The sequence below is a fragment of the Aptenodytes patagonicus genome, chromosome 6 (assembly GCF_965638725.1).
Source record: "Aptenodytes patagonicus chromosome 6, bAptPat1.pri.cur, whole genome shotgun sequence".
Taxonomy (NCBI): Eukaryota; Metazoa; Chordata; class Aves; order Sphenisciformes; family Spheniscidae; genus Aptenodytes; species Aptenodytes patagonicus.
Genome location: NC_134954.1, coordinates 71321180 through 71337131, shown reverse-complemented (window position 1 = coordinate 71337131; position 15952 = coordinate 71321180). Strand labels below are relative to the sequence as shown.

General features: G+C 39.4%; 1 protein-coding gene across 2 annotated transcripts in view; it reads right to left on the bottom strand.

The window, feature by feature from the left end:
- KYNU (kynureninase) overlaps window positions 1–15952 on the bottom strand; it is a 59406-nt gene that overhangs the window by 11108 nt on the left and 32346 nt on the right. For both annotated transcript variants that reach the window (XM_076340807.1, XM_076340806.1), the window contains exons 9-10: window positions 14598–14696; window positions 13741–13814 (exon numbers count right to left, since the gene is read on the bottom strand). In XM_076340807.1, the coding sequence (XP_076196922.1) occupies window positions 13741–13814; window positions 14598–14696 (173 nt within the window). The remainder of the gene's footprint in view (window positions 1–13740; window positions 13815–14597; window positions 14697–15952) is intronic.

The window sequence follows — 15952 nt, the reverse complement described above, 5'->3', positions numbered from 1 at the left end:
GAAATTAGTGATGCTTTATATTACACTTGTCAGCTTCACAGGGCATGGAACAGTTTGTCTTCTCTCCGTTATCAGGTCACAATGCTATCTAGAAATTTCATATTCATTACTTAGATTATATCTATATTAGGAGGATATACCAGAAAAGCACGGTATGTTTATGAAACCATGGATTAAGCTAAATCACAAACAAGCAGTTTTGGGGTGGACTGTGTCCACAAAGCAGCTGATGTAGCTGCTGGCTGCCAGCTGAGCTCTTCATTCACACATTGCTTTATTTTTGCAAAAACTTCCGGGAGTTGGCAAAGATTTGTTTGACTTTTCATGCTACTGTTCCAGCTGTGAGTAAGAATCGACTCTGAGGAGTTAATGAGACATCTCCCTGCTCCCAAAGTTTATTACACAGAACTGAGGCAGATAATACGCTATGTCTGCAAAGGCAACCTCATGCAGGAGAAGGAATGAAAGGGCCAACAATGATCATTAAGTTCAGTTTCTTGCAGTCCTATATGTCTATGACACAACTGGTTGGTTGAAGAGCACATCTATAGCACATCCATTCCCTGTGCTTATGTCCCACGACACCTTTAAGACCTGTAACAGACAACCAAGAGGTACAGTACAGTGTGACGCAGGCTTAGAGAATAGAGGTTAACTCTGTCTCCAATATCACTCCATTAGCAGGAAATATGTTAAATAAGCAACCCATGAGGTCTTAGGAATTAGACTTCAAAAGAATACAGAAAGCCTGGAGGCTGGAGCCAGCCTGAAGCTAGCAACAAACTACATCTGACCTCAGTCATGGTGATTTGACCGTGTTTGATGATCATCCTGCTGCCTAGGAGAATGTGGTGGTACCACATCACTAACGCCGTATCCAGAGTCCAGCTCTGCCCAGCTTTCATGTTTCAAAAGATAGGTTAAAAAAAAAAAACAAACAGATGGTACAGTCAGCTCCCAAAGACCGAAAGTATTCCTTAACATGCCTTACATCCATCTGGGAATCTCCAGCTCAACTGGAAGTTTAGTTCCTGACCTTGAAGTACATTTCTCCAGTGTCCTGGGCTCCATGTAGCACAATACAGATAGAAAAAGTAGCCAGGACTCAGGTCCTGAGCAGGAGCATCTCCTAATGCTGCTGCACTCAGACAAAAGTCAATCCCAGAAGCTAAACTCATATAAACAGTTGTATCACCCCCTCAAAGCCACCTTATTCTCACCCAGATTTACAAACAGCTCTCCACAAACTCTGAGCACAGACATGATCCCCGGGCTCAACAGCTGGGGCACAGTCTCTGCATTCTACTCTGCATTAATTTTATTGCAGTTTTCTAATTACAATTTTTTTATATGTTTTAATTTAATTTTTATTGCATTAATTTTATTGCAAGCCCACGATCACGATTGTGCTTCTTTGGATTCCATGCCAAAATTCAGAATAAAGAGCAAGAATGACACCACCACCACCCCACCCACCCCCAAGAAAACAGAAACAACTGTTCATTGCTTTACATAGCATATTTTTGGCTCACTGATTAGAGCGTGAGAAGGAGTTTCAATTTTCTTTGCTATCACAGAGTTGTCTGATCATGGATGAGTCAATTAGTCTTTCCATGCCTCAAGCCCTCATCTCTAGAAATGTTGCTCAGTACTGCCCTAACTCTCTGGTGAGGGTGAGAATATATTTGTTAAAATGTTTTCTCATACTTAGTAATGAGGCCCATGTAAGAATGGAGAAAAAGATTTCCTTGAAGTATCTTGTAGTGGATTTTTTGAAATACAGATAGGGAAAGGGGATTTGGAGGTAATGGCTGATGCCACTGTTTTCTTTTTTCCCCTCCTCTCAGCCTTTCCCCAAATTATCCTGTCAGGCTCAAAAGTTGTTTCCAGTGTCAGGTTTTTGTTGAGTTCAGAATTTAATATTTTTCTTGATCCGTGTCACCTAACTGGCTCCTACATCAAGAAAAAAAATAAATAAAAAAATCAATATTTCTATTGCTTAAGTCCACACAGTGTTTTACAGCTGTGCTGAAACAAAACTGAAGCCCAAGTGGATGGACAATGTTATTCCACTGCAACTCCGTCCTCTCCGCGCTAGGCACCACAGCAAGCTCCTGCTCTGACCCAGGGCTCCCCTGCTGACAGCTTGCTGGAAGGGAGAAAAATAATTCAAACAATATTTGGTGTGGTGATGAGGGGTCTGTTTAATCAAAACAAAGAATAATTGAAAATTTTCATCACCAAAATGCAGAATTCAAAGATTTAACCCTCCTGTGTAGGTGAAATTCTTCATATACTGTGAAGCTGTCAGTTATGGAGTGTATTTCATAGTGTGTGTATATATATATATATATGGGCTAGGATTTGCATGGGGGATTAAGGGAGTTAACAGCTAACCCCTGTTAGACTCTAGCAATATTTGGAAACCTAACTCTCACTGTCTCCTTCAGAAAACCTTGCCAAGATTGCCAGAAGCTATATTTAAAGCCTTTTTTTTTTTTTCCCCTCCCTTGTATCTATTTAGATATCCTTTATCCCAAATGGTAAGATTGGATTTCTTTCATTATTCTCTTCTGTGCAATGTCTGTTGTTACTTTTAAGTAGGATCTGTTGTGAGAATTTGAAAAGCTTTTGAAGCCCAGGTAATTATTACCCTCAGACTTCTGTAGTTTTGGACTTGCACGTACTCTGATGCTTTCCTTACCCTTTTCAACTCATTACAAATGTTTCCTAATTATTAAGCATATGTGACTTGTGAGCAATGCCATGCATTATTAATGGACCAGTCTCTTAGAACTCAGTGGAAAAAAAAATCAAAACTCCTTATGAAAAGTTGCTACTGTGAAAGTAGTAACTTTTCATATTTAATATCAATGAGGCTTTACTTTGTCAAAAGACCAAAGTAATATGATTGTATTAGAGGCTAATAGCATGACATTTTTCTTCTGTTAAGTAGCTTGCATTTTCAGTACCATCTAAAGGGAGACAATTTTTCTCCTCTATTTTGAGGCTTGTCTTGGTTAAAGAATAGCTACATTCGCTTTCTGCCTAGCAGCAAATTTTAACAGCAAAGACCAGAGTCCTGAAAAAGTTTCGTAGTCTAAACAATGACACTTACTTAACTGTGCAACTGTGATGGGTGAAATTAAGAAATCTCCGGATTTGAGTAACCATCCTTTTTCCAAAAGTAGCTGGGCAGCTCTCGGCTCCCTGAGCTTCGGCCGTTCTCTGAGGTAGGGAATTTAGTGCAACTGTTGCCACAATTAGAGAGACTGTTGGGTGAAAATCTAGGCTGTTTGGTCAATCAAGTGCGAGGTGATTTACAGCTGATAGGTGTTTGAAGACAGAGGGTACACACGCTCTTCTTGAATTGATTTTTTCCTTGTTAGTCTTTTAGACTCAACACAAGTGGGAATACAGCAATTTCAACATGTCCCTCCGTATTACCCCTCCAGGTCAAAACAAAAGGAGATTGAGTTCACTTTTGTAGCAGGAAACAAGTTGCTGTGATCAGGGCATGAGAAAGAGAAATGGCTGCAATGCTGCGAATCCAATCAGGGCCCCTTGGAGCCGCACAGAGCTCTCTGCCAAACCTCTAAGGCGTTTGCGATGAGGGATGATAATTTCATTCGCGATGATCAGGCAAAAGAAAGGTATGATCAAGCGGCAGACAAAATTGGAGCTTAAATTAAATCCCAGGAAAAGATCTCACAAAAAACAACCCCTCTAAGGCTAATGAAGTTGAATTAAAAACTGTTAAATCAGCTTACGAACAACTATTATCACAAAGTGCTCATATATCACTTCCACTAGCCAAATATCAGATATATGAAAACGGGAAATACAGCCAACAGTATGTTAGCACATTTAGTAAAGGGAAATCAAATATTCTACCTAACACCAGAAATTAAAAATCAAGCAGGGAGCCAATTTACTCATAGAGATATTAATAAAGTTCTCAGTGATTTTTATAAAGTATTGAATAGTTCCCAGTTATATTATGGTGATAAAAAAAAGCTTATTACATTCTTTAAGAATTCAGTAATTTTTTCTAGGCTGTTTCAAATAGATTAAATTAAACAAGAAGCAAAAGCAACAGTCCCTCCTAGAGATACTTTTAAATGTGAATTCTGACTTAAAGGAGACTTGGATGAACTATACAGTCTCCTCAATCCCTTGAATGAACTTTTGAGGGGATGATATCTAGATAGATTTCTAAATAATACATGTATCTGACTGAACTATAACATAAAAATTTTAAGATGTGGGAAATTGCACTTCCTCAGGTCTTTGTTGTTTTTGAATACAGAAATCACAATATTAAAGCAAGACCTTTATCATACCAGAATCCTTATTAGCTAAAATGTAAGAGTTATCACCTCTGCTCTTTGCCTGAAACAAGAAGCAATCCACATTAGATGAGTTGTGGGGGTTTTTTTAAAGTCAGTGGCTAGAACTAATTGAATTCAAAGTTTTAAGTGGCAGCTGAGTTGCCACAGAATCCAACAGTTGTGTTACAAAACATTTACTAACACCAAGGGATACCCAAGGAGAAAAGAACTCAAATGGAGTTTATTGAGCTGAAGACATGAAATCATTAAGGGAGAACAGAAATGGGGATCTTTCAGAGTTATTTTAAAAAGTACCTCCTCAAAAAGTTGAAATTTCATCCACCACTACAGAACACGAGAGAAATGTGACTTAGGGACCTTTCTTTACAGGGCTGTAGTTGCCCTAAATTTCAGTAGCATATAAACTACCAGTATTTTGGGCCCTAAAGTATGTTTGACACGACGTCCAGTGTTTGACACGACGTCCAGTGTATGTATGTCAAATGTCTGACACGAGGTCCAACACTGGTTTCAGGAGCCCCACGAGCTCTTCTCACTGCAGAAGCAGGGGAGAAGCCATCGGATAAGGACACTTACATGGGCTCATTCTTGTCTCCCAAACTGACTGCATCTGCAACACTGACCACCAACGCACACTGACCAAATCTCTCTGCACTTGCTTACAGTGGGTTGCTAGAAAGCCAAGTCAGAAAACTGTCAATGAAAACAGAGGGATGCTGAAAAACTAATTAAGTTAGGAAATTATTAGATTTTTGCTCAATAAAGTGTACACAGCTAAAGAAATTAATAAAGAATTCTTCACTTTGAGGCGCTGTTTTTCATGCTGTGGGACAGAAAGAACCTACAAGTTTCTCAAAACAGTTGCACTGGTGTGATTAGGTCCCTGATTTGATGCCATGCCACCTGAGAAACTAGGAGAAGGAAGGGGAAGAGAGAGGGATACAGTGTCACTCCCAGCATCTCACTGGAAACTGCTCTTCAGACACTTGGGTGAGCCCTACATTGCTGTAGCTGCCCTATAGTTTCCACACAGTAGAAGGCAGCAAGAGGCAACTGCCAGCAAGCACTGCCAAAGACTTCAATGACAAATGAGGAGTAGTGACTGTGATAGTAAGAATTTACCATCAGAGACAAGCAGCTGTGAAAATAAATATTTCACAAATGGAAAGTAAGAGGAAAGATAGCTTAAAGCAAGTGGGCAAGAAGAAACAATATATGTCATGAAGGTCTCTAAGAAGCTCCTGACTCAAAGATGGGGGGAGATGGGCAAGAAGTAAAGGACAGCAGGCTGTGGACTTGCCAAGAAAGGAGCTGGCGTGGGGGCAAAAGAAATGATCTAGCTCGCCCACAACAACAGTGAAAATAAAATAGATTTGACTAAGGGAGCCCAAGGAAAAAGAAAAATATGAAGATGTATGCTCTGGTGAGACCATCTTCTCCTGGCTGAGCACTGAAGAGATGAAGGTTCAGCCAGGAGAAAGAGGGGGTATGAGGACCAGAAACCCCATAAACAAGTGGAAACAAATAAGCACAAGTTGTACACCAAACAAAAAAGAAATCCCACACACAATCCCCTGTGTGTGTGCACCAGAATACCAACTTTGCAAGAAATAAAGAGGCTGAATCATTTCCTTAACCTGGGCAACGACCTTCCAATTACCTTTAAAAATGCTTATGGTTTGAATCAGGTGCCAGCTGTGATATGAATCTCAATGTGAGCTGTATACGTGATCCCAGAGCTGCGGCTAAAGCCAGCGAGGTATTCAGCCAGGACAGGGACACCTGCAGTGCAGGAGACCCCATCTGAACCGGTAACTGACAATTACACGAATATACTCCAGGGACCATAAATGGAAAAAAAAAAAGGGATTGTATTAATGGCACAAAAGCATAATGGCTATTGCTGGTACTTTCAGCTTAGAGCAATTTCGAGGCATACCATGATCTCGAAGCACATTCAGTAGGGAAAAATTAGAAACAATTCCCCACTGTGGGCTAATGAACTAATACAAAAGCATGAGCAAATCTCAGTTTTAAAGGACATGTGTAGACTACAGCTTTAATTGAGAATCTTAGGAGGAAAGCTTCATAGAAAGTACCAAAAGTGGGAATCTGAAGTAGAAAAAGTGAAAGATGATCAAATACTGAAAGTGAGTCAACATCTAGTAGGAAATCCCAAATGCAAAATTGCATTAGTTCCAGCACATTTCTGCACAGAGATAAGCGAGCTCTTAGTGGAAACGGCAGATTTACTTGACGGTTTTTGTTGAAAATTAACTTTTTCCTCCCTAAGAGAGAAAGGTTCTGTGAGGTGGATACAGAAACGTACAGACTGAGATAAGCATAGGAGGGGGGATAATGTCTCTGTGACCAGTTAAAAAGACAGGCAAAGAAGGGTTTGTGTCCATCTTGTTAAAGGTGTGTGACACCAGCTTGAGTGTTGCATCTCTGGAAGTTCATTCAGCCTTCTCTTACTGGGAAAAAATCAAGACACAGCAAAGTGCTTTCAAGACTACCTGTCTCAAAGTGGAGAACTGAGGCACAAAGAGCAGGCAGCTAACAACACATGTCTTTTGAAGTGGGGGAAGGAAAAAAAAAAAAGAAAAAAAAAATCACAGCAACCATACACTCTGAGGAGAGCCCCAGGATCTCTTCCTTGCTAGTTAACAGGGATGCAAGAGTTGCCCCCAGGTTACATTCACCTTTCCATCAAGCTAAGCCTGTTGGGTTCCTTTCATGTATTGAAGCAATTGTGTCTAACACCATCTGATGGGAAAAGCTAGAGGCGGCAGATGGGAAACCGCATCTGCAAGGAACGCAGCCACCTCTCTCTCGTTTCCAAGGCTGGGAGTGGGAAAGGGCCATGGCAGAGCAGACTAAGTGGTGTATGTCCCATCAGCACGGTTCAGAAGGAGAGATGCATGAGAAATTTGAATCTGCTTAGATCTAACATGTAAACTTGTTTAGTAGTTTAGTGAGTGATTACTGAAGAATGAATACCGTCAAAGGCCTATTGCAAGAATTTGACCAGCCTCAGCCTTAAAATAAAAATTATTAAAAAAAAAAAGGCTGTGACAAACATCATGCTTTAAATGACATTTCTTCATATTGTTAGTGGAGTTTTGGACAAAAGAAAGAGCAAGTTATAGAATCATAGAATAGTTTGGGTTGGAAGGGACCTCTAAAGGTCATCTAGTCCAACCCCCCTGCCGTGGGCAGGGACATCTTCAACTAGATCAGGTTGCTCAGAGCCCCGTCCAACCTGACCTGGAATGTTTCCAGGGGTGGGGCATCCACCACCTCTCTGGGCAACATATGCCAGTGTTTCACCACCCTCAGCGTAACAAATTTCTTCCTCATATCTAGTCTATATCTACCATATTGGTTGTTGTCAGGCAAAGATTTAAATATACATAAAATCTCCAAATCTGCACCCAAGATATCTGCAGATGTCTGCAGCGAAACACACCTATGGTATAAATACTATTTTGGAGAAGATATGACTCACAGAAGCTAAGTGCTTGTGTTTACTTGTTTATCTCCACTTATCCCAGCATTTTGATGCCTTGATAACAGGCATGAAATGCAGGAATCAGTCCCGCACCATTCTTTTTAAAAACACTACTGTATATATTTGAGAAATTTGACAGGAACCATGTCTCTGATTTTCCACATGCTCCATTTTAAGGTTTGAGTTTTCAAAACAAAGAGTAAGTGTCTAAGTAGCGTGAGAATACACACAGGCAATGAAAAAAACACATTACTTTCACGCTCACTCCAACTATCCTATAGGTGACGTAGACTTGATATACAGCACATTTACTCGTACATAAGTCCCATGAGCTTACAAGGAGGTATACAGCTCCTCTCTCAAACACTTTAAAATCTGACCAGGACACAGATGACAAAACATAGGGGAAGACCTTCAGGGAGGAAAGAATGAGAAGATTATTTATAATGAGAAAAGAAGCAAGATTGCTTGAATATACAGCTTAATTACAAGGGAGGATTTGAAGGAAGATAGAGAGAAAATGCTTGACAGAGAACAAGACGACAGTCGTGGGAGCCACATAAAAGGATGTACAGAGCTGAAGAAATGAGAATGGGAATAGATGATGTGAATGCACATTAATCTCTCTCTTTTTTCCTCCCAGAGACTCACTCCAAAGTTAAAAAATGCTCTTAGTTATTTGCCATTCAGTTGGTGAATCGGAGAACACACCCCTGCAGGCCCATCATAGGTCTAGATTGGCCTAATAAATCACTTGTCCCAAGACAATGCAATTAAGCCTAATTAACCAATACCTTTATTCCTAAACAGGCTTTTCCCAAGGGAGGTTTTAATTTTTGGTTTCTAAATTAGCTCAGGGAACTAAATTGTTCTCATCTCCTTGGCAAAGAAACAGTTCATTTCTGCCTTAGTATGGGATACTTTATGCACTCGGGGGACATATGTTGCGCTCCACGAATAGTTTATCCATACATTAGTCCACAATTTGAGTCCACTAGGACCAGTGACAAACCCTTCTGCAAACAGCAGCGCGTACACTTCCATCTGTGACCACTGACTTTCCACGTTGCTGCGTTCAACACAGCTCCCTGGAAGTCTCTACATTGCTTCTCCAGATCCTCTCCTTGGCGAGGACAGGGCGCTCTGTTATGCTAAAAGTTTCAGTAGTGCTGAGATACTCAGAGCTGATAGACTCCAAGGGTCAGTGAGAGTTGGACCATTTTAGCCTATTATCCCTAGAAGCATTTTAAACAAGAGCAGCTTTAGTTCTTTCCAATACAGTAGATATAAAACACCCTTCCCAATCTTTTTATGGCTGTCCTTTGCTCCCAACTCACATTGTTCCAAAGCTGCGTTATCTTCAGCAGTTTCACAGAAGCTTCAGGTATTTAGTTTGGGGATTATGCGGCTCTAATTCAAAAAGGAACAATGCAGTATCTCCTCATAGATCAAGAAAATATCTAAAGAAAAACTCAGCCAGTAGCTCAGGAGCTACCAACCTGGACGGGGTTGAGTAACCTCTTGCAAAACAAAGTTACTGGGCAGAGAGGGTTTGCACTGGAGCAGTGTGGGGACCCAGAGCACCTGGGAAAATGGGAAGAGGGAGATGTATGAAACTGGAATTGTGTGTTTTTGTTTATCTCGTGCCAGGGTAAAAGTTCACATACCAAAAAGCTGTGCAGGTCTCTAGAATGGAGTAGCAGGAAGCCATTTGTGCTCTGGCATTTTCACTGGAATCAAGAGGCTAAAAAGGAAAGTGATCTAAGAGAAAGGGTTGATATCTCACCTCTGTCTATGAAGAAATTGTCTGAAGATACCTTGCGTTTCTCAAAGCTAGAACGAAAGGGTTACTTTTTTGTTTCTTGTTCTTTGACACTTTTTTTTTTATCCTATAGTAAAAGCCGACACGCTCTTTGGACATCAGCTGCTTTCTGCACATACAGCATTTCTTCACATCACACAAACTTTTTATTTTTAAACTCTACCTGCTGCTAGTCTTTGCTAAAGTTAAGTCTTGATAAATCCATTCATTTTAAACACTAGACTGTGTACAATTTTCATTTAATCCTCTGCCAAGGCTTATTATTATTATTCTGGCTGCTTTACATACATTTATTTCCCTTTCATCTTTTTTAAGTTGTGCCTTACTTTTTCTTACAGGGATTTGACTAGTACTTTTTTTTCTTCTCCTATCTCAGGACTCCGCGAGTTTGTCCCCTCCCGTCCCTTATGCCAGCTGACAGCAGAGCTGAACTTGCTGCACATCTACAGCAGCTACTCTGCTGTGAACCCCTGACTTCTCCTGTACCTTCTTTCCCAGGTGCTCACAAACATTCACATTTCGTTACAGCTAACTTGCTTGGTAGATTTTAGTCATCCTTCTTTTTATAAATGGAGAAATTGAGAAACAGGGGAAGGGGGGGGAGGGAGGGGAATGAAACTTTTCTGGAGTCCAAAAAGCTAGTCAAGCAAAATTTCAGTATTAGTAGGTCACCTTAGTGCTCTCTGTGTCTTGGAAAACTCCCCTACGCAACGTAACTGCATTTATGTGGAAACTTGGTGGCACAGGATCAGCCTGCACTGACCAAACAGTTTCAGTAGCGTTTCATAGCTCTGCTCTGTCCAGGTCTTTTTTTATTTGAAACCTTTCCATAGAGAAATCACTCTAACACAATTAGCTAAGAATATATTGCATTATGATATATAGAGCAGGTATTAAAAAAGCTATTCAAGTATTAAGAGACTCCAAAGGAGGTGAGATCATGAGAGTATAAGGATATATTGGACCCATATATGTCAGACTGATTCAGTTTTACTGTTCTAGGAAGAAAGATAGAGGACTAGCAAAGGACTACCCAACATACTTGGGTCCAGGTATTAATTAGGATGGCTACAACGTGTAACTTTTGGACCCATGGCCCTTGCAGTGAATTAGAGAACTATGCCTAGCTAAGCCAGGGAGTGCAGGATGGTATTTGCAGTGACACAAAACAAAGGGACATATGAGTCTGTATCGTCCATAGCTTCATCTTCCAACCATCAGACCTAAGGATCAAACTTTGTTCTTGGGTATAAAACCTTTTCCAAGTTGGTGAATTACCAAATTTCAAAATTTTTATGGGAAGCTTGCACAACCATAAAGAAGTGGGATTGGTGTTGCCTTTTGTCTGCTGGGATGTGACATCGTATTACTGAATAACACCAGTTTTGGGTTGCGTAGGTTTGCTGTTAGGCTGCCACAACCCCCGTCTTCAGACTCCAAGCAGAAAGCAGTTTCGGCATGGTGCTAGCTGCTGGTGGTAAGGCTACTGAATAAATTCATAACTCTTTCTCAAGTTGCATTTTAAAAGAAAGCACCAGCAAATAAGTGTTTTGTTGTCCAGGGAGCAAGCTTTGGATAGAGCAGCACCCGTGGGGAGCAGCTGGAGGGGAACCCAGTTTCTGAAACTGTGCATAGCTACAATGCAAGCGCCTATTTGCTTACACTGCTCTTGTTAGCAAGACTCTGGGCACAGACAAAAGCATACTAGTGGAATTAAGGGAAGTTAAAACAAAATACCGAATGCCTTTGGCGATGGGCAGTAGCTGGGCTTGGGGGTTTAAAATTCAAATTTTGGATTGAGCTGTTTAATTTTCAGTAAGCACCCAAGTCCTTTTTGCCCCACCCTCAGTCAGTAACAGGCAAAGGCACCTGGCAAGCGTTCTGGGTCTGCCTCTCTGAATTATGGTCAGGGCATACATTTTTATATTAAAATACAATACATTATTTCGATATAAAAATAACTACCTAGTCAATAGCTTGCAGAAAATATGAAGGATGAGACAAATTAAAGAAATCTATATAGGTGGGTAAAGCGACTTGCATAATATTGGCCATGAGTTAAAAACAGTATTTCAGACAATTTAAATGACAAAAGGATATCAGCTGGATTGGAATTTAATTACCCGCTTACACGTGGGCTGAGATGCAAAGAAACAGTGTTTGGTGCTTCTGTTTTTGAATGAAGTTGTCTGGCCACTGGGTGTCATCCTTGATTCAGATGACAGCCAAAGACTTTTTAGATACAGCATAAAACCTGTAACTTCCAGAGCAGTTAAATTCCACTCTATTTGATTGTACAACATACAGCAAATTGCTCTGCATTTAAATCAGCTATAAAATTGAATACTTTGACATAGACAAATTCTCCTTTGTCTCACTGCCTTATTTGGAGACCTGAAATGGCTGGTTAATGTGGAAAAGAAAGAAAAGTAATGCAACTGGGGCATATTAACTACAAACAGTTTGATGAGTGATTATCAAGTCTCAGGAAATATGAAATAACTATGATTAAATAATGCAAAGGGTCTATGCAGGAAGTTTGGAATAACATCCTTAATTGGGTCGCAGGCTGAAAAAAACTATTTCATATAGGCAACTGTATTTAAGATATTCAGTATCCAGATTCAGTACACAAGGTAATGACTATGTATGAGGAAACTGGTTCAGGAAAAACTAATTTAAGCTCTTACCTACAATACCAAGCTAGTACCCTCACAGAAGTTTCAAAATTTCATCAAGGGGGAAAAAAGACTCAAAGTCCTTGAGGTTTTATTCATTCCTCCTATGGCTATTCTGTGATTTCTAGCTGGCCCACATTTTTTTTTTCACTGCTCAGCATCTTCCCAGCTCCCCACAACCAGGGTCCAGAGGTCTCGCCATGAGATCAATACCTGCACCTGGCTAATGGGGAAGCAGAAAGAAAAAAAAAAAACAAACAAAAAACTTTCCAGAAGAAATATCCAGATATTTGGAATATTTTGCCAGCGTTCACATGTGAGGATCAAATCAGCTCACAACAGGTCATATGTCATCCTAATGAGTTTTCTGTTATAGGTGACTAAGAAGAACTTATCAGCGTTATTTTGTTATCTCCTGGGAGTCTAGACAGTCTGAAACCAGCACATAGTGCGGCAAAGCTGTTTATTATAATATTATTTCTCTCTGAAACCTGATTTAGTTTGCCTTCTTCAAGCTAAAATAGAAGTAAGTGCCAGCAATTTCTCCAAGCATTATAGCCAGAAAGAAATGTTTACATTTGTCAGTGCATTAAAAGTATTAATCCTAGTGTTCTTAATATACATATATAGAGTACAGTCATATAACATTTTAAATAAGAGGTTTTTTTTAATGCAGCTAACCTCAGTTGATAGCACAGCTTTTCATGGATTATACAGTCTTTGAGAATACAGATCTCTATGTAATGCTTCCTAGCTTTACCAGTGGATATAATTTTAATGAAAACATGCCAGTATTAAAGAGCTATTAGACACAGAGCTGAAATTGACTTTGATTTTGTTCACCAACCAAAGACTTCAATGATTTAAAAAAATCCATTTTTAAAGGAAGATGTTAAATATTCTCTTTACATTAAACAGTCTCATAGGCATGATTTAGGTTACTTGTTTTTAATATTATAACCATTCTCTTTTATGATTATATTTAGTTTAGAACTGATAGCAGACTTCAAGGAGGAAATGCATTTAAGATGTGAGCATGTACATTAACCATTTCAAAAATTACTAAAATTAACATAAACCAACTCATCTGAAGTAAGAAAGTCAGATAAGCAAATGATCTAAACTTGTACTCCCCTTTTCATTGATCAATAAGTCAGTAACAAATATTAGCCCAATGAGGTTTTTTTGAAGCAGGGAATTTCTTCTGCATCTGTATATATATATATATACACATACATATATACATAGATACACATGTCCATAGTCTATGACTAGGAATCTATACACTTTCTCACTTTCAGATCTCAGCTCAAAGGGAAGATATTCTCCCATTTAAACTTCACAGCACCTTTTATTTTGGTATACAACTATACTTACGCTGGTTTAATACTCTGGGAATGCTTCTCATGAATGTAGGCACCAGCGAGGCCTCCTGCTCCAGAATTTAAATACTGCAAAGAATAAATCAACATGTACACATCGTGCTCATTATCTGTAAATGAGGAATCTGTAATCTGTAAATTCCTTCCCTCACCCCGCTCTATAAAACAGACCAATTTTAACATTTCTAGTGGTTTCTAACTGGAGATCTTAACATTTGTCTCAAAGTGCTGATGTAGGTAAAAGCAGATATTATTTTTTTCAGATTAGTTCTAAAAATATCTTTCTTGGCTTACATATGATATTTGAAGTCTAACAGACAAAAGGCTAGAAAATTGAAGTACGGCTGAAACAGTCCCATGTCATAATACATATAGCAAAGTCATCAAACAATTCATCTGACTATATCTGTTGATTCTTAATCTCAAGAGAAGTCAAAGGAACTAAAGATACCTTGTTCTATGATCTGAAAGTTTAGGCAAGAATATTCTCTTATTTAGGGACCACTTAAGAAAATCCTATAGCGGCAAGACCTTCTCGGTGTAGGAAATAAGAGAAGAGCCTCTGATCCTATGACCGCAGAGCAGAGTGTGCTTCAGAGCAGATGTTTAACCACCACTAGCATCCATCTCACATCCACGTTACCTTGCAGGTCATTGCCACTATTATCTTTTGGAACCTCTCATAACAAAGCCACCGCTACAGTCAGTGTCCATCTCCTCGTTGTGGCTGGTTCAAAGATTCAGCCAAGTCTTGATCAACAGTTCAGGTACAGTTCTTCATCCGACCTGTTTGCTGACCCATCATATAAGTGACATTGTGGAAAATAGTCTCAAACAATGAATCTACTTTACCTTGTAGGAGCACCAGCAGGCAAAATCTACTCCCCAGTCATGCAAATGAAGCTCTACATTCCCAACAGCATGAGCCAGGTCAAATCCAACAAAGCAACCCTGCAGGAAGGAGATAATTAATACACTACTTATCAAGATAATCATCACTATAAAATTTATTTATTTTGAAAAAAACATCTTTAGAGCTTTACTTCCTCTCTATATAGGCATGCTATCAAGCCCCATCTGTTTTGAGTTATTATGAGAAAAATTTTCTATACCATAGATACATGTAGAAATCATGAATTGTTTTGTGGGCTTGTCTTCAAGGATGCTTGGATATGGTTTAGATTCCTAAGTTTTTTTCTTATGCAGTAAAGTGGAAGCACTTGAAATAAGTATTCAGAACGAATGCATAATTTCAAACTGTTGTATGGCATGACAGGCTCTAGGCAGAGACAAAATAGTAATGTACATAATGATGCCAGTCACTCATGAACAGTTACGTTCCACTATATACTTATACTCAAGGTCTCCCTGATATTTAAACCATGAGGATCTTGCTCTTTGGGAATTCAAATGGGTGAGATAGCAGCCTATGTAACACATTGATCTTCAAGGACTTTTGTACTTGTTCTTAAAAAGTTAGAAAAGCATTCTGTCATTTCTCTGTGAAAAGTGTTGTATTTGTCATAACCACAATTTGCAGAGGGCAGTGGGGGGAAAAATAAAAAAGCCTATAAGGACCACAGATGCAGAGATCAAAAAGTAGCAGTTTTACACACAAAATAACCACTGGATGGCAGCATTTTTAAACAAAAAGTTCTTCCAAGCTTTGCTACCTATTTAAGTGCAGAGAAATAAAACTGCCTTTTGTGCCTGGACTACAAATTAAATGCTGTTTTGCATTTTGCTTTTAAAATACAAACAGTCTGCTTGCAAGCAGCATGGTAGGAGTAAAAGCGAGAGCACAGGCTTCAGAAAAACCAACGTCCAATAATAAAACAAAGGAATTTTTTTTTAAGAATCTCTTGCTGTTTCTTGCACGAGGGAGCCTTAGTTAAATTATTTAAATGGTACTTTGGTATATTTAATCTTCTGTATAAACTAGATAACAATTTGAATGAAGCAGCATTTTAAGAAGATGTGACACACTAATTCTAATGGAGGCATTAGTGAAGTTATCAGCTTGAGAAGTCGCTCCCAAAACGATGGGAAGAAAAGTTACTGCTGTAGCATTTGCACGATCTGAACATTTGCTCTTAAACAGAGCAGAAGCTCCAATAAACAGTCTAGCCTTCACACCCTTGGCGGCTTGTCTTCACAGGGACACTCACAGAAGTGAGTTAAGACAAGTCAACTGATGGTGAAGCTAA